This window comes from Balaenoptera musculus, chromosome X, assembly GCF_009873245.2.
Source record: "Balaenoptera musculus isolate JJ_BM4_2016_0621 chromosome X, mBalMus1.pri.v3, whole genome shotgun sequence".
NCBI lineage: Eukaryota > Metazoa > Chordata > Mammalia > Artiodactyla > Balaenopteridae > Balaenoptera > Balaenoptera musculus.
Window position 1 is genome coordinate 110,998,554 of NC_045806.1, and position 27,443 is coordinate 111,025,996.

The window sequence follows — 27,443 nt, forward strand, 5'->3', positions numbered from 1 at the left end:
TTATCAGCCTCAAACCCAATAAGTTCAATTCTGGAAACTTCTCCTAAGCAACAAGTCGAAAGAAGCAAATGGATACATGCACAAACACGTTTACAAAAGTATAATGGGAAGAATGTGGAAATGGCTTAAAAGCTCAACAGTAGGAAAACTATTAAGCAAATTTACAGCTTGGTGGAATATACTAGGCAGCCATTGAAAATGATGGACAAGAAATTGTGTAATAACAGGAAGGAGTATTTATGAAACACTAAAATGTTTCAAAAGGAAAATGCAGCATTGTATATTTACCATGATTACACCTAAGTAAGTTATGTAAGCCCATAAATAAATTTTGGAAGAGAATGAGGAGAAATGAAAATAGTCATATTTAGTTGGTAGAGGTTGAAAACATTTTCTTTTAAATGCCCTTCAATGTGGTTGTAACATTATTTTAACAAATTTCTTAAAAACCGAGTTATAATTGGACCCTATCTTAAAAACAGGTTATGGTCCTGAGATTGATTTGTAAGTCAGATGTTTGGTACACCAAGATATTATACATGGTGGTTGTGGGGAGTCTCAAATGTTTTCAAAATATGCTCCTGAAGATAACCAAAATACAACTCAAATGCTGAGTTTTTGATTTAAAACTAGTATAAAACTACATTGTTGCAATAAAACAGAAAAAATAGATTTTTTTAGCTTCTCTTGAATAATGGTGGTAATTAAGGAACAGCAGGTTTAATGACAGGAAGGTGAGAAAAGTAGGCAGGTACTTTTGTTGACATTCTGAAGGGGTCCCTGACAGTTTCAAGGACTTTAGCAGTTCACGGCACTGGTTCTGAGTATACTTTCATGTCATAATTTATGAATTTCTCCTTGATTCAAGTGCATCACTATCATTACTCTTATGCAGTTTAAACCTGATTAGGGTCATTATTTTTTTTCTTTTTGACACTCCAATGAGATGAGTATAGAAGGAGACAAAAAAAGAAACTTTCCTGAGGTAAAGTCAGAGCTGAGAAAGAAAGAAACAACTAAAAGGTGGTTAAAGCAGATGTACCCCAAAATTTAAGAAAGAGACTGAAATGAAATTGCATAAAAAGAGACAAGGCCAAGTTTATTTCTGGTGTTCTAGCAGAATAAGTATCTTGCCTGATGCTCCTGCCTTAAAAAAAACGAACAAACACACACACACACTAAACTAAAAATGCTGAATGAAATATTCCAAACATCTTTAAAGCATCGAGGAGCTGGAAAAAGAGTTAGTAGTTACCAGGCCAAAATGAAAGTGAAAGCTGGAACTTGGATATGTAGCTGGGCATTAATAGTACTTCTGAACTAAGGGCCTTTACTGAACCTGGAGCATCTCAATTTAAATTGTCACAGCCTCCTGAGGTGTGGGTGACAGAAGGTTAAGCCCAGAGCCACCCAGTATTATATCTAATACTGATATAAAATAGACCAGCAACACGGATGTAGTGCATAGCAAGGGAATTATACCCATTATCTTGTAATAACCTATAATGGAGTATAATCTGCAAAAACACTGAATCACTATGCTGTACACCTGAAAATAACACAATGTCATAAGTCAACTACACTTCAATTAAAAAAATACTGGTTGGGCTTCCCTGGTGGCACAGTGGTTAAGAATCTGCCTGCCAATGCAGGGGGCACGTGTTTGAGCCCTGGTCCAGGAAGATCCCACATGCCGCAGAGCAACTAAGCCTGTGTGCCACAACTACTGAGCCTGTGCTCTAGAGCCAGAGAGCCACAACTACTGAAGCCCACGCACATAGAGCCCATGCTCCGCAACAAAAGAAGCCACCAAAATGAGAAGGCTATGCACCGCAACGAAGAGTAGCCCCCACTCACCACAACTAGAGAAAGCCTGCACGCAGCAACAAAGCCCCAACGCAGCCAAAAATAAATAATAAATAAATAAATTTTTAAAAAATATACTGATTATATAATTATAATGCCTTGTGGGGTCAAAAGAACCGAACTAAAAAATATATAGCAAATCTCTCTCTCTATCTATATCAGGAGAAGAATAAATGTAGGTAGTGTTATAAGGTCTAATAATTGTCCAGGAGAGTAAGAATATGAGCAAAATATTTTTGGTAAGTTAAGTATGCACTTTGCCATTTCAAAGATATCCATTAAAAGCATAAAACAGAGTTTATAACATCCAAATTAGTAGAGGAGAAAATGGAATGACAAAATATACTAAACCCATCTAAAATAATGGAGAAAGAAACACAGAACAAGGGTACAAAAGAAATGGAGGAGCTGAGCCAATTAGAAAGCACAAAAATAATATGGTAGATATAAATCCAAAGACATAATTAATTAAATCAAATGTAAGTGGACTAAAAGCCCTAGGTAATAAGAAAGATGTTCAGACTAAATTAGTAAAAAGATCAACTAAATGCTGTTTACAAGAGATGCAGCAGAAGGCTAAAGATATAGAAAGGTTGGAAATAAAACATGGAAAGAAGATAGAGCATGAACATGCTGAAAAAAGGAATACAGTGTAGCAAGGTTAATATCTGTTAAAATAGACTTTGAGGCACAAAGTATTGCTAAAGATGAAGAAGATCTCTTTGGGGCTTCCCTGGTGGCACAGTGGTTCAGAATCCCCCTGCCAATGCAGGGGACACGGGTTCGATCCCTGGTCCGGGAAGATCCCACATGCCGCGGAGCAACTAAGCCCATGAGCCACAACTACTGAGTCTGCATGCTGCAACTACTGAAGCCCGGGTGCCTAGAGCCCATGCTTTGCAACAACAGAAGCCACCGCAATGAGAAGCCTGCACACCGCAACAAAGAGTAGCCCCCACTCGCCGCAATGAGAGAAAGCCCGTGTGCAGCAATGAAGACCCAACACAGCCAAAAATAACAAATAAAATAAATAAATTTATTTTAAAAAAGATCTCTTTTTGTAATGAGAATAAGCTTAATTCACAAGAATATGACAATTCTAAATTTGTGTCTCCTAACACCATAGCCTCAAAAATATAAATGGCCTATAAAAAGAAATAGAAAGGAGGACCCTCAAGATGGCGGAAGAGTAAGATGTGGAGATCACCTTCCTCCCCACAAATACATCAGAAATACATCTACATGTGGAACAACTCCTACAGAACACCTACTGAATGCTGGCAGAAGACCTCACACCTCCCAAAAGGCAAGAAACTCCCCACATACCTGGGTAGGGCAAAAGATAAAAGAAAAAACAGAGACAAAAGAATAGGGACAGGACCTGCACCAGTGGGAGGGAGCTGTGAAGTAGGAAAGGTTTCCACACACTAGAAGCCCCTTCACGGGCGGAGACTGCGGGAGGCGGAGGGAGGAAGCTTCAGAGCCATGGAGGAGAGCGCAGCAACAGGGGTGCGGAGGGCACAGTGGAGAGATCCCTGCACAGAGGATCGGTGCTGAACTGCACTCACCAGCCTGAGAGGCTTGTCTGCTCACCCGCCGGGGCGGGCAGGGGCTGGGAGCTGAGACTGCGGCTTCAGAGGTCGGATCCCAGGGAGAGGACTGGGGTTGGCGGCGTGAACACAGCCTGAAGGGGGCTAGTGCATCACAGCTAGCCGGGAGGGAGTCTGGGAAAAAGTCTGGAGCTGCCAAAGAGGCAAGAAACTTTTTTTTGCCTCTTTGTTTCCTGGTGCGCAAGGAGAGGGGATTAAGAGTGCCGCTTAAACGAGCTCCAGAGATGGGCACGAGCCGCGGCTATCAGCGCGGGCCCCAGAGACGGGCATGAGATGCTAAGGCTGCTGCCGCCACCACCAAGAAGCCTGTGAGCAAGCACAGGTCACTATCCACACCTCCCCTCCTGGGAGCCTGTGCAGCCCGCCACTGCCAGGGTCTCGTGATCCAGGGACAACTTCCCTGAGAGAACACACGGCGCGCCTCAGGCTGGTGCAACATCACACTGGCCTCTGCCGCCACAGGCTCGCCCCACATCCATACCCCTCCCTCCCCCCAGCCTGAGTGAGCTGGAGCCCCCGAATCAGCTGCTCCTTTAACCCCATCCTGTCTGAGCGGGAACAGATGCCCTCAGGCGACCTACACGCAGAGGCGGGTCCAAATCCAAGGCTGAACCACAGGAGCTGTGCAAACAAAGAAGAGAAAGGGAAATTTCTCCCAGCAGCCTCAGGAGCAGCGGATTAAATCTCCACGATCAACTTGATGTACGCTGTATCTGTGGAATACCTGAATAGCCAACGAATCATCCCAAATTGAGGAGGTGGACTTTGGGAGCAGCGATATATATATTTTGTTCCCTTTTTCTCTTTTTGTGAGTATGTGTATGCTTCTGTGTGTGATTTTGTCTGTATAGCTTTGCTTTTACCATATGTCCGAGGGTTCTGTCTGTACGTTTGTTTTTTGGTTTTTGGTTTTTTTAATATAGTTTTTAGTGCTTGTTATCATTGGTGGATTTTTTTTTTGGTTTGGTTGCTCTCTTCTTTCTTTCTTTCTTCCTTTTTTTTCAACTTTTTAAAATTTTTTTTAATAATTATTTTTTATTGTAATAACTTTATTTTATTTTATTTTATTTGATCTTCTTGTTTCTTCATTCATTTATTTTACTCCCTTTTATTCTCAGCCGTGTGGATGACAGGCTCTTGGTGCTCCAGCCAGGCATCAAGGCTGTGCCTCTGAGGTGGGAGAGCCAAGTTCAGGACATTGGTCCACAAGAGACCTCCCAGCTCCACATAATATCAAAAGGCGAAAATCTCCCAGAGATCTCCATCTCAATGCTAAGACCCAGCTCCACTGAATGACCAGCAAGCTATAGTGCTGGACACCCTCTGCTAAACAACTAGCAAGACAGGAAAACAACACAACCCATTAGCAGAGAGGCTGCCTAAAATCATAATAAGGCCACAGACACCCCAAAACACATCACCAGACATGGACGTGCTGACCAGAAAGACAAGATCCAGCCTCAACCACCAGAACACAGGCACTAGTCCCCTCCACCAGGAAGCCTACACAACCCACTGAACCAACTTTAGCCACAGAGGGCAGACAAGAAAAACAATGGGAACTACGAACCTGCAGCCTGAGAAAAGGAGACCCCAAACACAGTAAGTTAAGCAAAATGAGAAGACAGAGAAACACACAGCAGATGAAGGAGCAAGGTAAAAACCCACCAGACCTAACAAAGGAAGAGGAAATAGGCAGTCTACCTGAAAAAGAATTCAGAATAATGATAGTAAAGATGATCCAAAATCTTGGAAATAGAATGGAGAAAATACAAGAACCATTTAACAAGGACCTAGAAGAACTAAAGAACAAACAAACAGTGATGAACAACACAATAAGTGAAATTAAAAATTCTCTAGAAGGGATCAATAACAGAATAACTGAGGCAGAAGAACGGATAACTGACCTGGAAGATAAAATAGTGGAAGTAACTACTGCAGAGCAGAATAAAGAAAAAAGAATGAAAAGAATTGAGGACAATCTCAGAGACCTCTGGGACAACATTCAATGCACCAACATTCGAATTATAGGGGGCCCAGAAGAAGAGAAAAAGAAAGGGACTGAGAAAATATTTGAAGAGATTATACTTGAAAACTTCCCTAATATGGGAAAGGAAATTCTTAATCAACTACAGGAAGCACAGAGAGTCCCATACAGGATAAATCCAAGGAGAAACACGCCAAGACACAAATTAATCAAACTATCAAAAATTAAATACAAAGAAAAAATATTAAAAACAGCAAGGGAAAAAGAACAAATAACACACAAGGGAATCCCCATAAGGTTAACAGCTGATCATTCAGCAGAAACTCCGCAAGCTAGAAGGGAGTGGCAGGACATATTTAAAGTGATGAAGGAGAAAAACCTAAAACCAAGACTACTCTACCCAGCAAGGATCTCATTCAGAGTTGACGGAGAAATTAAAACCTTTACAGACAACCAAAAGCTAAGAGAAGTCAGCACCTCCAAACCAGCTTTAAAACAAATGCTAAAGGAACTTCGCTAGGCAAGAAACACAAGAGAAGGAAAAGACCTACAATAACAAACCCAAAACAATTAAGAAAATGGTAATAGGAACATACATATCGATAATTACCTTAAATGTAAATGGTTAAATGCTCCAACCAAAAGACATAGACTGGCTGAATGTATACAAAGACAAGACCTGTATATATGCTTTCTACAAGAGACCCACTTCAGACCTAGGGACACATACAGACTGAAAGTGAGGGGATGGAAAAAGACATTCCATGCAAATGGAAATCAAAAGAAAGCTGGAGTAGCAATTCTCATATCAGACAAAATAGACTTTAAAACAAAGACTATTACAAGAGACAAAGAAGGACACTACATAATGATCAAGGGATCAATCCAAGAAGAAGATATAATAATTGTAAATATTTATCCACCCAACATAGGAGCACTTCAATACATAAGGCAAATACTAACGGCCATAAAAGGGGAAATCGACAGTAACACAATCATAATAGAGGACTTTAACACTCCACTTTCACCAATGGACAGATCATCCAAAATGAAAATAAATAAGGAAACACAAGCTTCAAATGATACATTAAACAAGATGGACTTAATTGATATTTATAGGACATTCCATCCAAAAACAACAGAATACACTTTCTTCTCAAGTGCTCATGGAACATTCTCCAGGATAGATCATATCTTGGGTCACAAATCAAACTTTGGTAAATTTAAGAAAATTGAAATCGTATCAAGAATCTTTTCTGACCACAGCGCTATGAGAGTAGATATCAGTTACAGGGAAAAATGTGTAAAAAATAGAAACCCATGGAGGCTAAACAATACACTACTTAATAACCAAGAGATCACTGAAGAAATCAAAGAGGAAATCAAAAAATACCTAGAAACAAATGACAATGAACACATGACGAACCAAAGCCTACGGGATACAGCAAAAGCAGTTCTAAGAGGGAAGTTTATAGCAATACAATCCTACCTCAAGAAACAAGAAACATCTCAAATAAACAACCTAACCTTACACCTAAAGCAATTAGAGAAAGAAGAACAAAAAACCCCAAAGTTAGCAAAAGGAAAGAAATCATAAAGATCAGATCAGAAATAAATGAAAAAGAAATGAAGGAAACGATAGCAAAGATCAATAAAACCAAAAGCTGGTTCTTTGAGAAGGTAAACAAAAGTGATAAACCATTAGCCAGACTCATCAAGAAAAAAAGGGAGAAGACTCAAATCAATAGAATTAGAAATGAAAAAGGAGAAGTAAAAACTGACACTGCAGAAATACAAAGGATCATGAGAGATTACTACAAGCAACTACATGCCAACAAAATGGACAACCTTGAAGAAATGGGCAAATTCTTAGCAATGCACAACCTTCCAAGACTGAACCAGGAAGAAATAGAAAATATGAACAGACCAATCACAAGCACTGAAATTGAAACTGTGATTAAAAATCTTCCAACAAACTAAAGCCCAGGACCAGATGCCTTCCCAGGCGAATTCTATCAAACATTTAGAGAAGAGCTGACACCTATCCTTCTCAAACTCTTCCACAATATAGCAGAGGGAGGAACACTCCCAAACTCATTCTACAAGGCCACCATCACCCTGACACCAAAACCAGACAAAGATGTCACAAAGAAAGAAAACTACAGGCCAATATCACTGATGAACATAGATGCAAAAATCCTCAACAAAATACAAGCAAACAGAATCTAACAGCACATTAAAAGGATCATACACCATGATCAAGTGGGGTTATCCCAGGAATGCAAGGATTCTTCAATATACGCAAATCAATCAATGTGATACATCATATTAACAAATTGAAGGAGAAAAACCATATGATCATCTCAATAGATGCAGAGAAAGCTTTCGACAAAATTCAACACCGATTTATGATAAGAACCCTCCAGCAAGTAGGCATAGAGGGAAGTCACCTCAACATAATAAAGGCCATATGTGACAAACCCACAGCCAACGTCGTTCTCAATGGTGAGAAACTGAAACCATTTCCACTAAGATCAGAAACAAGACAAGGTTGCCCACTCTCACCACTCTTATTCAACATAGTTTTGGAAGTTTTAGCCACAGCAATCAGAGAAGAAAAAGAAATAAAAGGAATCCAATTCGAAAAGAAGTAAAACTGTCACTGTTTGCAGATGACATGATACTATACATAGAGAATCATAAAGATATTACCAGAAAACTACTAGAACTAATCAATGAATTTGGTAAAGTTGCAGGATACAAAATTAATACACAGAAATCTCTTGCATTTCTATACACTAATGATGAAAATTCTGAAAGAGAAATTAAGGAAACACTCTCATTTACCATTGCAACACAAAGAATAAAATACCTAGGAATAAACCTACCTAAGGAGACAAAAGACCTGTATGAGGAAAACTATAAGACACTGGTGAGAGAAATTAAAGATGATACAAACAGATGGAGAGATATACCATGTTCTTGGATTGGAAGAATCAACGTTGTGTACATGACTATACTACCCAAAGCAATCTGCAGATTCAATACAATCCCTATCAAACTACCAATGGCATTTTTCACAGAACTAGAACAAAAAATTTCACAATTTGTATGTGAATTTCACAATTAGTATGTGACCCTGAATAGCCAAAGCAATCTTTTTTTTTTAACATCTTTATTGGAGTATAATTGCTTTACAATGGTGTGTTAGTTCCTGCTTTATAATGAAATGAATTAGCTATACATATACATATATCCCCATATCTCCTCCTTCTGGCGTCTCCCTCCCACCCTCCCTATCCAACCCCTCTAGGTGGTCACAAAGCACTGAGCTGATAGCAACCTAAGTGTCCGTCAACAGATGAATGGATAAAGAAGATGTGGCACATATATACAATGGAATATTACTCAGCCATAAAAAGAAACGAAATTGAGTTATTTATAGTGAGGTGGATGGACCTAGAGTCTGTCATACAGAGTGAAGTAAGTCAGAAAGAGAAAAACAAATACCGTATGCTAACACATATATATGGAATCAAAAAAAAATGGTTCTGAAGAACTTAGGGGCAGGACAGGAATAAAGACACAGACCTAGAGAATGAACTTGAGGACGCAGGGAGGGGAAAGGATAAGCTGGGACGAAGTGAGAGAGTGGCATGGACATATATACACTGCCAAATGTAAAATAAGATAGTGGGAAGCAGCCACATAGCACAGGGAGATCAGCTTGGTGCTTTGTGACCACCTAGAGGGGTGGAATAGGGAGGGTGGGAAGGAGACACAAGAGGGAAGAGATATGGGGAAATATGTATACATATAGCTGATTCACTTTGTTATACAGCAGCAAATAACACAACATTGTAAAGCAATTATACTCCAATAAAGATGTTAAAAAAAAAAAGAAAGGTAAGAACAGCACAAGGTGCTGAGTAACAATCAACACTACATTATGAAGGAAAAAAAATACTGCTGAACAATGTAATTTTTGTTGGTAACAGATGACAAGTCTAATGGATTTTGGAAACCAAGCAACATAATATGTATTGACCTTAGAAAGTCTTTTGATTCCACTCCTGGCAATGACCTACTCATTAACTAGCTTGAAAAACATGGTTCAGACGGTATACAATTGGCACTAGAGGATGATATTGACAAACTAGGTTTTAATAGTTCAATAAGATCCGGAGGCAGGGAAGCACACTGTGTTGTGTTTCTCAAGGAACTGACCTAATGCTGATGCTCTTTAATATTTTCATCAGTACTCAGTGGGTATAAGGCAAGTATGCCTGTTCATTATAGGAAAATACAGTAATGAAAATTTCCAACGCAGAGATAAGATGGTAGCTATTTTTAACTTTCTCCAGCAAAAGAAAGTAGATCTAGAAGAGTATATGAAAGATGGGCAGAGGAAGACACTAATCTTTGACATGTACTGTCTTCTAGGATAAGGCAAAAAGGAGGTCATAGAGAGTTATGGTGGAGAGCACATAAATGATAGGGATCTCAGAAAAGGAGTTCTGTGTAGGTATAAAGATTAAGGCAACTAGTGGAAAAGGCTGAAAAGTCATTTACAAATATAACTGCAGGTCAAAATCTGATGGTGATATGTGACCAGCAATCTAATATACCTGTTGGAAAAAAGTACAGTGAGGCGCAAATTGCGAAATATGCCTCAGGAGTGCGTTTAACGCAACCACTCAGCAAAGAAGGTGAACTAATCGGCTAAAATGGATAGCATTCATCATGGCAATTTTTCCTCTGAGGGTAAATAGTTAAGGAGTTGAATGTGGATGGAGGCTTGATGGATGCTACCCTGGTGCAAAAGCATATAAGATACTCAGAAATCAAGAACATTCAACAAAATGCAGTCTAAGAAGGCAAATGTTTTGTAACAAACCAAAAACCAGGATAGAAGTCCCCAGGTGATCATGAGGAAATTGTGGGGCAATTCCACAGATCCCAGAATGGATTATGTCATTATTAGTCCCTGGGAAGAAAGAAGAGGTGGGAGAGCAAGAAATAGAGTTGGCTGAAGTGACAATTCCCCAGAACCCTGGAAAGAACATTGGAATGCTTTTACAAAAGTCCACATCTAGCCAGATCACAGAACCCTAATGACAAGTACTGAAAACTGCATGATTGTGTAGAAGTGCAATTTGGAAAGCCCTAAAATAAGAAAAGACACAAAAAGTAAAGAGGAAAACATTCTTCAATGAGTTAAGGCAACGAAGGAGGCCGAAGGAAAGAAAAACATGCTTTTCTAGCTAACCCTCTTGCTCCTCACTCCAACCCCTCCCATCATCCCTTGCAGGGCTACAGCCAGATGACAACCAGGAAAAACTTGTAATAAAAGTGAATTCTGTGGGCCTGAAAAGAACAAAATTAAGGGGTATTAGGAGCACACAGTTGTTAATCTTTATCTCAAGTAGGTCTTAGCTTTTTGATTTCTTACTGAGGATTATTTGGGCACCTGTGAAGCTTTGAGAAGAGAGGCTGTAACTTTTCTAATCCTAGTAATATCTTTTAAAATAAATTTATTTTTAAATTTCATAATATGTTAACACATGCTTATTATTAAAAATATAGAGAGAAGTATATAAAGCAAAATGTGGGAGTGTTCCTTCACATTGTCAATCCAAATCCCCTCTGGAGAGCTAGAGCTAATCAGTATTATCAGTTTGGAGTGTGTCCTCCCAGATCTGTTTCTGTATATTTACACACACACAAATACACATTTTTTAAAACTATATAGACTGGAGATTGGCTCATGTCAGTACATATAGTTCTGTCTTAATCCTTTTAACAACTGCATATCTCATAGTATTGATATGCCAGTTTATTTAGCCACTGGCCTAATTGATAGAAAATGAGATTGTTTTCCATCTTTTCTAGCATAAACAATGCTGTGATGAGCATCTTCATATGCACAAATTTGGGCACATATTGAGTATTTCTATAGGAGAGGAGACATTCCTAAAAGTGGAATGTCTTGGCATACACATTAGAAGTTTTGATAGAAGCTGCCAAATTGTCATCCAGAATTCCTGTTACAATTTATTCTCAAGAGTATATGAGATTTCTTTCATCAGTGTTTTGTAGTTTTCTGAATACGAAATGATTTTGCTTCCTTAGATAGGTTTATTCCTAGGTATTTTATTCTTTTTGTTGCAATCATAAATGGGATTGTTCCTTAATTTCTCTTTCTGATTTTTCGCTGTTAGTGTATAGGAAAGCCAGAGATTTCTGTGCATTAATTTTGTATCCTGCAACCTTACCAAATTCACTGATTAGTTCTAGTAGTTTTCTGGTGGCATCTTTAGGATTTTCTATGCATAGTATCATGTCATCTGCAAACAGTGACAGTTTTACTTCTTCTTTTCCAATTTGTATTCCTTTTATTTCTTTCTCTTCTCTGACTGCCATGGCTAGGAATCCCTATCAAACTACCAATGGCATTCTTCAAAGAATTAGAAAAAAAAATTTTTAAATTTGTATGGAAACACAAAAGACCCTGAATAGCCAAAGCAATACTGAGAAAGAGAAACGAAGCTGGAGGAATCAGGCTCCCTGACTTCAAACTATACTACAAAGCTACAGTAATCAAGACAGTATGGTACTGGCACAAAAACAGAAATATAGATAAGTGGAACAGGATAGAAAGCCCAGAGATAAACCCACGCACATATGGTCACCTTATCTTTGATAAAGGAGGCAAGAATATACAATGGAGAAAAGACAGTGTCTTAAATAAGTGGTGCTGGGAAAACTGGACAGCTACATGAAAAAGAATGAAATTGGAACACTCCCTAACATCATACACAAAAGTAAACTCAAAATAGATTAGAGACCTAAATATAAGACTGGACAGTATAAAACTCTTAGAGGAAAACATAGGAAAAACACTCTTTGACATAAACCACAGCAAGATCTTTTTTGACCCACATCCTAGAGTAATGAAAATAAAAACAAAAATAAACAAATGGGACCTAATGAAACTTAAAAGCTTTTGCACAGCAAAGGAAACCATAAACCAGATGAAAAGACAACCCTAGGAATGGGAGAAAATATTTGCAAATGAAACATTGGACAAAAGATTAATCTCCAAAATATACAAACAGCTCATGGAGCTCAATATCAAAAAAAAAAAACCTAATTAAAAAATGGGCAGAAGACCTAAATAGACATTTCACCAAAGAAGACACACAGATGGCCAAGAAGCACATGAAAAGATGCTCAACATCACTAATTATTAGAGAAATGCAAATCAAAACTACAATGAGGTGTCACCTCACACCAGTCAGAATGGCCATTATCAAAAAATCTACAAACAATAAATGCTGGAGAGGGTGTGGTAAAAAGGGAACCCTCCTGCACTGTTGGTGGGAATGTAAATTGATACAGCCACTATGAAGAACAGTGTGGAGGTTCCTTAAAAAACTAAAAATAGAACTACCATATGACCCAGCAATCCCACTACTGGGTATATACCCTGAGAAAACCATAATTCAAAAAGAGGCATGTACCCCAATGTTCATTGCAGCACTATTTACAATAGCCAGGACATGGAAGCAACCTAAGTGTCCATCGACAGATGAATGGATAAAGAAGATGTGGCACATATATACAATGGAATATTACTCAGCCATAAAAAGAAACGAAATTGAGTTATTTGTAGTGAGGTGGATGGACCTAGAGTCTGTCATACAGAGTGAAGTAAGTCAGAAAGAGAAAAACAAATACCGTATGCTAACACATATATATGGAATCTAAAAAAGAAAAAATGTGGTCATGAAGAACCCAGGGGCAAACGGGAATAAAGATGCAGACCTACTAGAGAATGGACTTGAGGACACGGGCATGGGGAAGGATAAGCTGGGACAAAGTGAGAGAGTGGCATGGACATATACACACTACCAAACGTAAAACAGATAGCTAGTGGGAAGCAGCCGCATAGCACAGGGAGATCAGCTCGGTGCTTTGTGACCACCTAGAGGGGTGGGATAGGGAGGGTGGGAGGGAGGGAGATGCAAGAGGGAAGAGATATGGGGACATATGTATATCTATAGCTGGTTCACTTTATTATAAAGCAGAAACTAACACACTATTGTAAAGCAATTATACTCCAATAAAGATGTTAAAAAAAATGGTACTGAAGAACCTAGGGGCAGGACAGGAATAAAGACGAAGACGTAGAGAATGGACCTGAGGACACGGGGAGGGGGAAGGGTAAGCTGGGATGAAGTGAGAGAGTGGCATGGACATATATACACTACCAAACGTAAAATAGATAGCTAGTGGGAAGCAGCCGCATAACACAGGGAGATCAGCTCGGTGCTTTGTGTCCATCTAGAGGGGTGGGATAGGGAGGATGGGAGGGAGATGCCAGAGGGAGTGGATATGGGGATATATGTATGCATATGGCTGATTCACTTTGTTGTCCAATAGAAACTAACACAGGATTGTGAAGCAATTATACTCCAATAAAGATGTATAAAAAATAAAATAAAAGTAAAGTAAAATAGTAAAATAAAAAAAAAGAGTATATGAGAGTATCTCTTTCGCTATACCATCAACAACCCTGGATGTTATCTTTTTTCCCCTTTCTGAGAAGCAAAAATAATGCTATTTTTTTCATTTGGATCTGCATTTTCCCATTACCAGTACCTATGGGCTTTTCATATGATAATTAGCCATTTATGTTTTTTCCTGTAAATTTCTTGTTCAAAGACCCTTATTCGTTTGGCTGTTGGCTTGTTTATCTTCTCCTTGTTGGTTTTATATTAGTTCTTTGTAATTATGTATATTAACCCTTTGTCATATATGATATAGTTATTTTCTTCTAGACTTTCACTTGTCTTTTATTTTTTGTAACATCTTAAAATTATCTTTCTATAGGATTTTCTGTTTAGAAAACCAACAATTTTTCAAATTCCAGTATTAAATTGTCTTATTTTTGAATAGAATAAAATTTATACCATTTTACATTCTCTGTTATGTACATATAGCTAATCTTTCTGATCAGTGTATTATTAAAGCTGAGCCATACTTTACCTGTTGAGTTGTACATTCTTTTCTAAAGCGCTTAAAGGTAGCTTTCACTCACTTCATAATCCTATATTTTATGACATTTTAGCCAGGCCCTCCAGGTCACATGCCTACCTTTAGGAATCATGTTGCTAATGGGTGCCATGAACCAATCTACCTTCGTCGAGCCCCAAACAGACGAGACAGCAACACATACTTGCATTAAGACTCTTAAGCCATCTTGAACTGCTGATATTTCACTGTCCTGTACAGGACTTAAGTGGCATAAAGTAAATGAAACTCTTCATCCAGGCCTCAAGAGAAAAGTAATATCGTTAGAGGGACAAAAACTCTGTGTCCCATTCCACCCCACAACCCATCAAGCACGTCCAATGGCAACAGAATCTGTTGTATAAAATGTGCCAATTTATGCCACAGTTTATTAGCTTGCCATGTAACTGACAAAAGCAAAGAACTCATAATTAGCTGACAGATTTACAGACTGCATACCCACTACTCATCACTACAATTTCAGAGCCAAGCATGGCTGTAAATAGGTTTTCTTCATTTTCAAACACTGCAGATAATATTTGGTAAAACATTCAAATTCCCTGGCTCCCTTCCACATTTTCTATCTTCCCAATGCTTAGGCCCCATATGGAAAGACAAAAAAAACTGAATATTTAGAGGGCCTTGATCCCCAGCCCCCTCTCCTGTGTGCACAATGTACACAGTCATTGCACCATCTTGTGGCCATGCCTATAAACTGCACATTCCTTGCTAGTAGGCAACCTGCCAAGATCCTCTCTGCTGAAACCTTGCAAAAGATCCATCACCATCTTGTCTTCTCTTTTTCTCTTTCCAGCCACCAAACTGGAAAGGAAAGACTGTTCTAGCAAGCCTTACCCACAATGTTTCCTAAGTCCGTCTCTCTCTCTCTCTCTCTCTCTCTCTGGCCTGTCAGGACGGCCTCAATGCCTCAATCAGCTCTAACAACTCAATCAGAAATCCTGAAAGTCAGAAAAGTGACTTCCAGAATAAATTCTTCACAAAGGTACTGTTTCTTTCAATCATCAATATCACCTACCCATAGAGATAGCAGGTCTATGTTTGATTTTTTAACAACTCCCCTATAATCCTGCATAGCCTCTGAAGAACTATTAAGAGGCAGAAGAACCCAAGGAAGAGTCCTCATTAAAAACAACAGCGACAAATCAAAAAACTCAGCTTAAACACTTCAGAAGAAAATCACCTTATCAGCTCCATAAGATGGCGTTTCTCTGAGGGCTGTGACAATATGACATACTTAAAGGAGTAACAATGTTTGGATCAAAGTACACTGAGTCAAACAGGGAAGTCTGACACACTCAAGCAGGGTTGAAGGATACAGGTTATATTTTTCTACTGTGAAGGAGTAAGGAGCATTTGATTACTGGCTCTAAAGCATGGGGGTTGAGTCAAAGCCACTGTGTTGGCTTTGTGATGAACCCACTTGCCTAGGCCGAGCTACATTTCCCAGTATTCCCTTTCCTGGATGTTTCAGCTAGAGTGGTCCCCAAGACAGATTCAGAAAGGAAGCAGCAACCCTGTTGCACATCTTGTCGCTTATCTGCTGGCTCACCTTGTTGGTGTAAGGATGTGACTGGGCCTGCAATTGTTCCAACTTTCCCTGTATCCTCCTTCAGCTTCTCCAACTTCTGGACCAGGTGTGCATGTGTTTAGCTTTGTGACAAAGGTCCTGGCCTCTGCAGGACAGCCATGCTATCAAGGTCAAGGCAACAAGTACTGGCATGGGTTTCAATCCATCCTCATGAGTTCCATCATGTTCTTTCTTTCCTCCACTTTACATCCATCTTTCCTTCCCAACTGCCTGCCCTGTGGACTTTAAGCTTCAGCATCAGACATAAAGATAACTATGTTACAAAGATGGCCGAACCAGCTCCCACAACTGTGTCTTGCCAAATTCCTAAAACAAATCTCTTTATAGATAGATATATATCCTTGTGGTTCTGCTTCTCTGATTTAACCTCTGACTGATACAGCCACGTTATGGATGGACCACACACAAAGAAACCCACTACACCACGAACTGCCCTTGAACTTAAGTGAAGCTTTTCCAAGAATATAATTCAATGAAGAAAGCCCCAATACATTTCCTCACAGGAAAAAATTTAATCCAAACACACAGGTCTTGCGATGGGCAAGTCAATAATAGGAGACAGAAGATGCCTAAAAAAGCACACTTTTACCCTAAAGAATATATTTACAGTTCAGTAAGGGAGGTAAGGCAGGCACACAAAAAATAAAATTCAAGGCAGTATGTGATAAGCTCTGGAAGAGAGATTCAAAGTGTTGTCAGATTATCTTCCTGACCAAGGATCCACTATCAAACTGTGTATAGAAATGACCACAAACATCCTACTGCATCACCTCTAAGGATATGCCTACGGCTCTCAAGTTTTCCAAAGTGTATATAAATCAAAGAGAACAACATCCTAACGAGTCACACAAAAGCCTATTTACCGCTGGAAGAGAGCTCTTAGAGAGGAGTTCCCAGGTTGGGAGGCTGCCCAAGGCCAGGGACCAGGATGCTGGGTCATGTGCATTGGGGCCTGTTAAGAACTCAGTGAATGGCTGAGCCGGGGCAGCACCCCCTGCTATAAGTAGCTGCCATATTTTCAAGAATTAGTAGCTCAAGGACTGATGTTAGACCGCTGATGGTCCAGGGCTGCCTGGAGAGGAAAATCCAAGATAGAGAACATAGAGATCAGGACTGTTCTTTCCATTACAAGTGACCCTTCATGATAAAAGCCTTTGCAGCAGAATTCATTTCAATATCCCTCAGTCATTAATTAATTCATCAACAAATATGTATTGAGTACCCAAAATGTGCTCCCTTTCTCCTCTGACGCACTGCCTCTGTGCAACTAGCTCCTTCTCACCCTTCATGTTGCAGTTTAAATGTCACCTCCCAAAGCAGTCTTCCTTGTTCACCCTAAATATTTCTTCTTTGTTACCCTTTATCACTTTCCTCTATACATTTCCTTCATGGCATTTAGCATGGTCTGGCATAATAACTGACTTGTAAACTATTTTGATTAGTGTCAGTCTCCAATGCTAGACTGTAAGCTCCGCAAGGCGGGGGGGTGGGGTCATATCTCTTCTATTTATATCTGAATATCCTAGATGAGCACACACCCGGGCATATAGTAGGTTAAATATTTGTTGAGTGAATGACTACCAGGGCAGTGGAACTATGAAGATGACTGGGACAGGCCGTATCCATGCTTTCCTGGGGTTCACAGCCCATCAGAGGAGGGAAATGGGCAACCAGAAGAATGAGTGGTAGAAATGGTCTCAGACAGCTTAACTCATCACCTCTTAAAGATACTCTTACCCCTATCAAGTCTGTGAAGTGCATATAAATCAAAGAGGACAAGGTCCTATGCATTCATGCAAAAGACTATTTGCTATTCTGGGATGAGTGCTGGGATGGGGGTTGACATGGAGGCTGGGGGGAGCACAGGAGAGAGATGACTAAATGCAGTTAGGAGGGGGTCGGGGAAGACTTGCCGGAAGTGGTGACATCGAAGCAGAGTCTGAAAGAGGAGCAGGGATTACCTGTGCTAAGAGGGTGCCTTTATGTATGTGCATTATTGGGTGGGGGAACATGCGACGGTGATAGAGAAGGCAAGAGTGAGGGGGATACGGAATAGCATTTAAGGCAGAGAGAACAGCATGTGCAAAATGCCTCTAGGTGAAATGAGAGATGATGGGAGAACTCAAATAGCTCCTCTTGGCTGGTGCCTGGAGTGTGAGGGGCAGGTGTTAAGAGATGACACAGGCAAGTGCCAGATCCTGAAAGACCTTGAATGCCAGACTAAAGACCTTAGAACGACACTCCAAGATAGTCACTGAGTGGGCTTTATTTACAAATGTATCATTTTGTTGGTTATATGCCACCAGGGATTAAAATTAAATGCATGAAGTAATGCTAAAATTTAGTACTAATACTAAAGATAATCATAGTTTTCAGAACAAAAACTGGAACTTATGAACTGACAATGGATTAGAATAATAGAAATCATGATCGTCACGGAAAATGCACAGCCTGTACTAGAGTCAACACACAGGGAATTCTGAGTACAGAGCCAAGTACACTTTGTGCATCTGCTAAACAGTGATTCCCAGTATTGTTGAGGATAGCCATTGTTCTTATCTATCCAAAAAAGTATCTGCCAAATTTACACAGATATTACTGTGTCCAAGAAAGTATCCAGTAGGTGTAAAATACAGTACTGGACCCCATGAGGGGAGAGTAGGAGAAAAATAGAAGGAAAAAATATATAGAAATCTAGTTTCTGTAGGGATTGTGGGACATATTTCCTTTTAGTGATAGTGAATTCAACTACTGGGTAACTTAGCAGAATTCAGTGAATGGTTGGGGTGGGGGAAGAATGTAAAACATTACCAAGAAACACAGTGTAGGTGTTCCATTAAAAGTTTCTGAATGAATAAAACATATTAGTCCAAAATAATAAATTGCCTCAGTGCTAGAAATGTTTACCCGTATTAATCCAATCAAACTGCAAAGAACCAGAACTCTGTTCTAAAATGCTTTGCATGTTTTAACTCATTTAATTATTACCACAAATCTATGGAGTAAGTACTATTATAATTTCAATTTTAGAAATGAGGAAAGTTAGGCTCGGAAAGATGAAGTCATTTACCCTAGGTCACGCAGCTAATAAGCCAAGGCTTATTAGAGTTCATTAAAACTCTGTTAAGATGGCAATCAGCCAAAATAAGATTTTATATAGAGCCTGTTAGAATCTATGATATCTCAAAAACTTCCATTCAAATTCATTTTGGAAGTCCAATGCCTGGGACAAGGAGTAAAGAACTTTAGCCTGAAGCAAAGGTTCAAGTTCAAGTAAGGTGGCATTCAATGATGAGCATGGGCAGAAAGTGGGGGTCAGATTATAGAGAGCTTTGTGCATTTAGCTGATGAGTGCGGACTTCCATCTGAGGACGGTGCAGAGCTCCCAGCACTTTCTGAGAAGGGCAGTGCGGTGATCAGACATACGATTTTGGGCAGTAGTTCTCCAATGTACCTGCGCATCTTAGAATCTCCTTACAGTCATCTTAGAATCTCACCCAAAAAGGCAGGATCTCTCGCTTTGTACCAGAGATTCTGATTCAGAACCTCTGCAGTGGGGCCCAGGGAATCTGCATCTTCAAACAAACACATCAGGGAAGCTCCTGAGGTCACAGGTCCATGGATTAGGTTTTGAGATGCAGTTTTAGGAAGATGAGTGTGGTAGTCAAGAAAGGGGCTGAGGGCAGGAGAATAGTTAAGAAGGTATTGTGACCATTCCAGTGGGTTACATAGAAACCTGACCTTGAGTGGGAATGCTGGTAAATCAAAACAATGACCGCCCTGTCAAGTTCCCGGGAGTTTGGGGAAAGCATGTTTCCAGCAGCGACAGATGCTGAGGAGCATTGGGAAACCACTGATGACTGTTTAGGTCAAACTCATTCCTGATAAATCCTGTTCATCTTAACTAGTCAGTGCTGAGGCTCTTTACTTAACCCTCCTTCCTACCTGTTCACTTTTGCAAAGCCTAAATCTGCCTCTTGGATCAAATTCACGAAGTCTTTGCCCCATAATCCCAAGGCCCTTGATGGACGCATGGTCCTGCTCTAGCTAGTTTCAGGGACAGAAGACCTTATTCAGGCCTGAGAGAAAAAACCACTCTTGTGTTTGAATTAACCTCTCTTGTGTTTCCTTGAGAAAGCTGGTGAGGTTGGGCTCCAGTTGGCTGATTAGGGCCTATCAAGCTATGGTAAAGCACTCTCTGCTAAGACTTGACAATTCCTTTCAGGTCCTCCTAAGTCACATGAAATCCAGTAGAGCACTTTTAAGTCACAAAAACTGTTAAACTTTTCTTAGGTCCAGTTAGGCATCAGTAAATCTTACTGAGCTTTGTGAAGTCACAAGATTTAACCAGGCACAATGAGAATAGAATTTACACAATTTAGTGAGACTTGATGAGGATTATTGAACCTTATCCTGCCCTTCAGGCAATAAGATCAAAATTTTAAAATTCAAATGAGAGGGAAGCAAACTATTCTATTTCTTTTCTTTTTTTAAAAGTGAAGTGAACTACCTGAATTTACAAGACTTGTGTGTCCCCTTCCCTGAGGGCCCTTCGTGACTGCTAATGTGATAAACTAGGAGGTGCTTTTAATGGGTTACTCTCCTTCCTCTCTCCTAGGTGGCATAGATGCATTTTAATAGGGTCTTCTGCACAGGCTGCTTTCACCCAGGGTAGAGACTTGGAGTGTGGGAATTCCAAGCACCCACCCAGACCGGTGAGGGAGGCAGCTAGACCTTTGGGGCCCTCTGGGATCTCACTGTGCAGACAGGCCCATACTCTGACAATGTTGGGTGGGGAGGTGGGTGGGAAAGGAAGGGGCCTGCTGGTGAGTCATCTTTGGTAAGTGCACTAAAGTAGGTCCCCAATCAGCCAGGGACATCAGATAATGCATTTTCACTGCTGGAGAGAGTATGGGTGACTCACTTGGCATTTTGTGGATTAGATCTTTCAGGAGATCTGTCACTGGCTACATTCAAAACTCAGAAGTAAACCTTAGGGTAGGTCTTTTATACATTTAATTATGTAACATTTGTTTTATATATATATATTTTTTTAATTTTTAGAAAAGGTTTTTTAATTAATCACAATAGGACATATACTACTTTTGGCTTATTTTCTTGCCAGCACTTTCAATTCTTCACCTCAGAGTCAGTCTTTAGCTATCAAAGACACGGGCATCCATCAGACATCTAGGTTTCAAACTCGTAGCAATAATAATGATAGTACCATCAAATACGTATTAAGCTTACTTTATGTCAGGCACTGTTCTAAGTGCTTTACAAATATGAACTCATTTAATTCTCACAACAACCCTCTGAAGTTGGAGCTATTATTTTCTCCATTTACAGGGGAGGAAACTGGGGCATGGAAGGGTTAGTGACTTCCCCAAGGTCACAGACCTGGTAAATGGTGGGGCTGGGATTCAAACCCAGGCAGTATGGATCCAGAGCCAACATTCTCAACATGAGCAGTAATCAGTTTGGGGGCTTAGGGGCTTAGGGTAACATCAGCATGGGGGCTTAGGGGCTTAGGGTCAACCATCCACTATATTCCTACTTTGGAAGGAAAACCACGATACATTGTTGAGCTTAAAAAAACGGAAATTGAGTAACATTGAAAACTATATGGTTTCATTTTTGTTATCAATATTATATGTGTGTGGGGAGAGAGAAGGGGGGATTAGATTTGAATGTGAAAAGGACAAAGAGGTCTGGAAGAAATCATATAATTATACTAGTTACTCTGGGGGAGTGAGAATTGCGTAGGTAATTGGTCATTTCATTTTTTATTTACATGTTTCTATATCATTTGCAGTTTTTACAACCATGTAATCAAACACACACACACACACACACACACGCTGAAGAACTAATTAAGCTTTTAACTATACTCTCTGGCACAGCATTTGGTTTAGATTTCCATAATCCTTTGAGGAAAGATCAGATTCTTCCCTGTTCTTAGGCCTAAGGTGGTGCCTTTCATATAACAGTAGGTATCCTATAAATGTTGGTGTGTTGTTGGTTTATTGGGAAATGTGTTGTTTGAATCACACCCTTCTGTTCTCTCTGACTCTGGAATCATTATAAACTCTGCCAAGATTTTACTATTTGGGAAATTTTGATTGGCTCTCTAGCTCAGAGGTTGGCCAATTTTTTTCTCTCAAGGGCGAGAAAATAAATATTTTAGGTTTTCGGGCCATTAGATGTATGTTGAAACTGCTCCTGCCTCTGGGGTATGAGAGCAGCCAGAGGAATTATGCAAAGAAAAGGGCATGGCCGTGTTCCAATACATTGTTATTTACAAAAGCAGGTGGAGAGCCACATTTGGCCCCAGGTCTGTCCTTTTGGGACCCCTGCTCAAACAGTGTCACTTGCACTGACAAACAGCTGATTTGCTTTGTCCTCAACATAGTTTTCTCCTGCAGTTCTAAAGGCTAGTTCTGAAGGTCTGATTGATGTGTTATAAATTTACTTTAGGATTTTTGAGGTCTTGATCTAATTCCTTTGATGTTTAAAACTGTCAGCTCACTTCACTCTGGCCATTTTAGAGATTAGGATTGCCTTATTCCACAATCCCATGGGGTTATATTTGGAGTCAGCATATTCTGTGTCTTGTTAGACTCTTTAGAAGACACCTGGGCTTTGTTTATTTGCTTGGTTTAATCCCTAGTGAAGACAAGAGAGCAGCACTCCTCAGCACAGGGCAAGAAAGCTGGGAGTTGCATATCACCAGCCTGGACTACAATGTTGGTCTCTTCTGTGTCACAGGCATGGGGAGAATGCAGTTGTCTAAAGCCTGTCCTGTGATGTTTTATGGCTCTTTTGGGCTACCTCAGTAGACCCTTTGCTCAGCTTCTGTGTCCAGAAGCATAGGGCAGGTTTTCAACATTTTCCCCACTTCAGTAAGTACTCTCCAAGAGTAGCTTCCTGGAGGGTAAAGGGAAATAATCTTTATTTCCTAAATATTTCAAGTTCTTATCCTCTACATTCCTGTTCACAGTTCCTCCCTAGCGGAGGCCATGGGACCCTTTTGCAGTCAGGACCTTTGACCACCCAATTATTGCTCAATGAACAGTTGATGGGCAGAATTTTTAAAGTATGAATAGCTTGCAAGCTGAGTATAGTTAAACCCCCCAAATTTTGTAGCTTTCTTCCCTCTAATCCTATGAACTGACATCTAAATTCTCTTTTCAAAAGGGCAAGAACAAATCATCCCCATCCATAGTCCTAACCATAAGTTTGTTTGGAAAAATATGTACATTGAATACAATTAGAGCATATTGTCTTCATAACTTTAAAAGCCAATACTTTAATGCTCACCTTTAACCTCTATCCTAGACAGAGGGGATAGATTAAAAAATAAAAAGTGCTGTTTTTCTTTTCAACATGTTCTTAGATGTGCAAGTATCTCCTTTAATAATTTTTAAATTAAAACACTCACATATTTCATTTGCATAGCGTAATGGACTGAATGTTTGTCCCCACCAAATTCATATGTTGAAACTCTAATCCCAATGTGATGGTATGTGGAGTTGTGGTCTTTGGGAGGTGATTAGGTCATGAGGGTGGAGCCCTCATGAATGGGATTAGTGCCCTTATAGGAAAAAGCCAGAGAGTTAGCTAGCTACTTTCTGTGATATGAGGACACAGCAAGAAGACAGACTTCTGCAACTGAGAAGAGGGCCCTCATCAGAACCCGACCATACTGCCACCTGATCTCAGACTTTCAGCCTCCAGAACTGTAGGAAATAAGTTTCTGTTGTTGATAAGCCACCCAGTTTATGGTATTTTGTTATAGCAGCCTGAGCTGACTAAAATGCACAGTCAACTTTGTCTTTCATTGGCAACTTTGTTTTATTCCAAGGAGGACACACTGTGGACTCCCAGAAGGAAGCACCCAAAGTTAAGGCCATTTGGGTGTGCTAGATTAGAATGGCTCATCTCATTTCCATACCTGGTGGCCGAGAGGACAAAAAGAAACTCCTTGAGAAAAGAAAATTCTCTCTGTGATGTCATAATGTCTAGTGGCTGCAAACCTTGAAATCACAAAATTACTCAGAGCCTGTAATTTAAAGTTTATTTCATATCTATTGTTAAATTACACAAAAATCAGTGAATGGTTTGTAAAGCTACACCACTGGAAAGATGTTTACAGTCAAAATCATGGGATTTACATGATGGTGACCAAAATGTATATTTATAACATCCCCTATATACAATAAATCAGTATAGACAGAGAAAATGCACTTAATCTCTGCAAACCATGCACACCACAGCAATAACACAAAATATTTTTTCTGTAACAAGCTTTTCCACTGGCTCGGGCTTCATCCTGCTTTCCAGCAGTACCTATCAGTTTTAAGAGCAAACAATATCAATCAAAACAAAACAAAATTGAAATACCACAGTGATCTACAGAATCATTAGTTTAAAAACACAAAGTACACAAAATAGTTTCACTCTAAAACAGTTTGACTTCAAGATGTTTTGGATTTTGAAAATTTTTTTCCTTTCAGTTTTCCAGTTCTCAGATTCCCAGGACTGCGATACTGTCGGACAAAACAAAATTTAGATCTACTGATACAAGTGCAGAGTCAAGAACATTTATTTTTTAACCAAGTACTCAGCTTCTTGTCCAGCTTGTGGCCTTATTATTACAGATGAAACTAGATCATGCAAATGAGAAGATTGTACAAGATGTGACTTTATGGTCACACTTCTAAGCATGTCCCTCGTGAAAACATAAATGCCACTTCCAGTTGCTTTTTGATTGACAGCCAGGGGCTTAGCGTAAGTCCTTACGAAAGGATAGCAAAACCCGTAAAATGGAAACTGCCCAGAATCAGGATGCCTGCTTGCACGGTGGGTTACATCCTTCTTTTTGCCCTGCGCAATTCGCAGTTGATACCCTAAAAGTATTTCTGCACAGACTTCCAATACCAAATCACTTTCTTCAATCCATATGCTTCTGATGTTTAACCTCAATGCAGAACACTCCTGCCTTTTGTTTTCTCAAAACAAAACCTGGTACACGGTTCACCCAAAGTATGGAGGTAAAGCTTTTGGTGTTACTGAATAATGCTGACTATCCTAGTGCTTATTCTACCCTTGTTTTTTCTCTTGTAATTGTCTATACTCTGTCAACACGAAAAAGAACTAATGGGCTAGAAAATAGCCAGCCCTACTGGAAACATTACAATAAAAATGCACAAAAAGTAAATAACAATTCATTCACATTCAGGTTTAATTCTATCTGATCAAGAATAATAACTTGAGCAATATTTTAAGACACATTATCCTGTTCAAGAGTTTCTTGATAAGGACCTCACTACACAAACATTGATAAGACAGTTCTACAGAAAGAAAGTCCTGACTTTAATCCAGGATTATATTATCACAATGAATTCAGCAACACACCATTTAGATGATGAAGAAAGATTCTAAAACGGGTTAGTTTGGAATGAGCACAGCTCGGAGAAGCTTTAAAATGAATGAGAAGCAGCGCCAAAAAGAGTCCAGAATTGTTGAAATTACAGTGCCCAGAAATCATCTGGAAATTAGATCTTTGCATTGGTACTCCATTTGGAAAAAGTGTTTTATTTAATATGAGATACACCCTGTTTAAAACCTTTAAATAGTAGAAGGCAGAAAAAGTTTAAAATTTTAAACATCTCTGAAATAACAAGATATGAGTCCCGTTCTACTCGAAAGCCAATATTTTTACATAAAACTACCCATGTTTGGGAGAGAAGTTTTTCATTTTCTACAGTTTGGTAAACTCTGCCATCAGTTCTTATTCTGTTTAAATAGATTCCTTGTTAAAATCAGAAGAAAATGAACAGTTTCGTGTTTAATTTTAGTTTCTTTTGTGTTATATTCATGCTTAGCCCTGGAAAAAAATGTTTGCTTCCAAGACTGGGTTTCAACAGTGTATCATGAATAATGTAAAGTCCATTTCTTAGCTATAAGTTAAACGGCCACATTTTATGTTTTCATTTTGTCTCTATGACTAATTTAAGAACTTCTGAAAATATCTAAACAGCAATTTCTGATGAGTCTGGTTTGCCTTTTGGATTTTATAAATTCCCCACGAACCAAAAAAAAAGACAATTTAATTGCATATTGAAATTTGTTTTACCCACGCACAGTAGAACACTGAATTGAAAGGCAACTGTAAAGGCAACATCTTAGCTTTTTTAACTTCCAAACTTAAGGAAGCAGGATGTGTCTGGACACTCTCATGTTTGAAGACTTGCCCTATTTTGACTGGCGCTTTGGGAGAAGTGTGCAAAAGCCTTTGGGAGCCATTTAGCGCCATTTCTCTACACTGCCTATGTAGTCATGGGTGCCATTGCTGGTGTTGCCATCGCTCTGCTCTTGGCCAGGGTTCTGCTTCTGGCTTTCCCGGTTCTCCTTCGGGCTCGGATTCTGACCCGAGCTCTGAGTCAGATTCGGAATCAGATTCGGAATCAGATTCTGAGTCACATTCTGATTGGCATTTAGGTTCGGGGTCTGACTCGGATTCTGACTCGGATTCTGGCTCTGGCCCTGACTCTGGCTCTGGAAATGGGTCTGAAGGAACCTTCCCTTCAGAAATTTGCGTTGTTCCTGACGCTTCCGCCTAGCTTCCTGATGTTCCTTCTGCCTCATAAACTGATACCTTTGCAAAAAGAGATCTTTTGCATAGCTGTACAATTCCATATCCAGAAAGTTCAGTCCCTCAATGCGCTTTTGGATTTCCTCATTGATCTCTACGCTAGAGGCCCTAGTGGTGTTATATTGGGTAAACGGCGAAATAAAGTTCATGTTGAAGGTTTTCTCAAACAGATACTGGGTCTTCCGCTGAAACTCGGTGAGGCCGAAGAACGCCATGTGCTTCAGATTCGATTTGGCGCTTTCCAGGAGGACCTTGTTCCTCTGCTTTTCGGGCATGACCGACAGGTTGTAGCAGCCGACGAGGGTCAGGTCAGAAAGCATGCGCACCTGGCGGTTGTTGGCTAGGTTATAGGGACAGTCCATGAACTCTTTCAGGGGGCAGCCAGACCAGTCGTCTCCAGTGTAGCAGCTGGGCAGCTCTTCGGAGGTTGGGGGCCTCCCGTCGCAGACATGCAGGGATGCTTTCCACGTCGCTCCTCTCTGGACATGCCTCCACTCACTCAGGTACCGGGACACTGGGTCGCGGAGTATGGTGATGTAGTGGAAGTTCCTATGGACAAAGCACAAAGGCCAATGGTCAGGGATTCGGGTGACATAAATGGAGTCAGGGAGGTGCATGGCATATGTGATGTTCATTGGT

The 27,443-nt window shown here is 39.9% G+C and overlaps 1 protein-coding gene across 1 annotated transcript in view; it reads right to left on the reverse strand.

Moving 5' to 3' along the window:
* Positions 1–24,210: 24,210 nt before the first annotated feature.
* The window catches only part of LOC118889201 (heparan-sulfate 6-O-sulfotransferase 2-like), a 287,709-nt gene continuing 284,476 nt past the window's right edge, over positions 24,211–27,443 (reverse strand). The window contains exon 4 of the mRNA XM_036840982.1: positions 24,211–27,353. Within this exon, the coding sequence (XP_036696877.1) occupies positions 26,456–27,166 (711 nt within the window). The 5' untranslated portion in view covers positions 27,167–27,353 and the 3' untranslated portion in view covers positions 24,211–26,455. The remainder of the gene's footprint in view (positions 27,354–27,443) is intronic.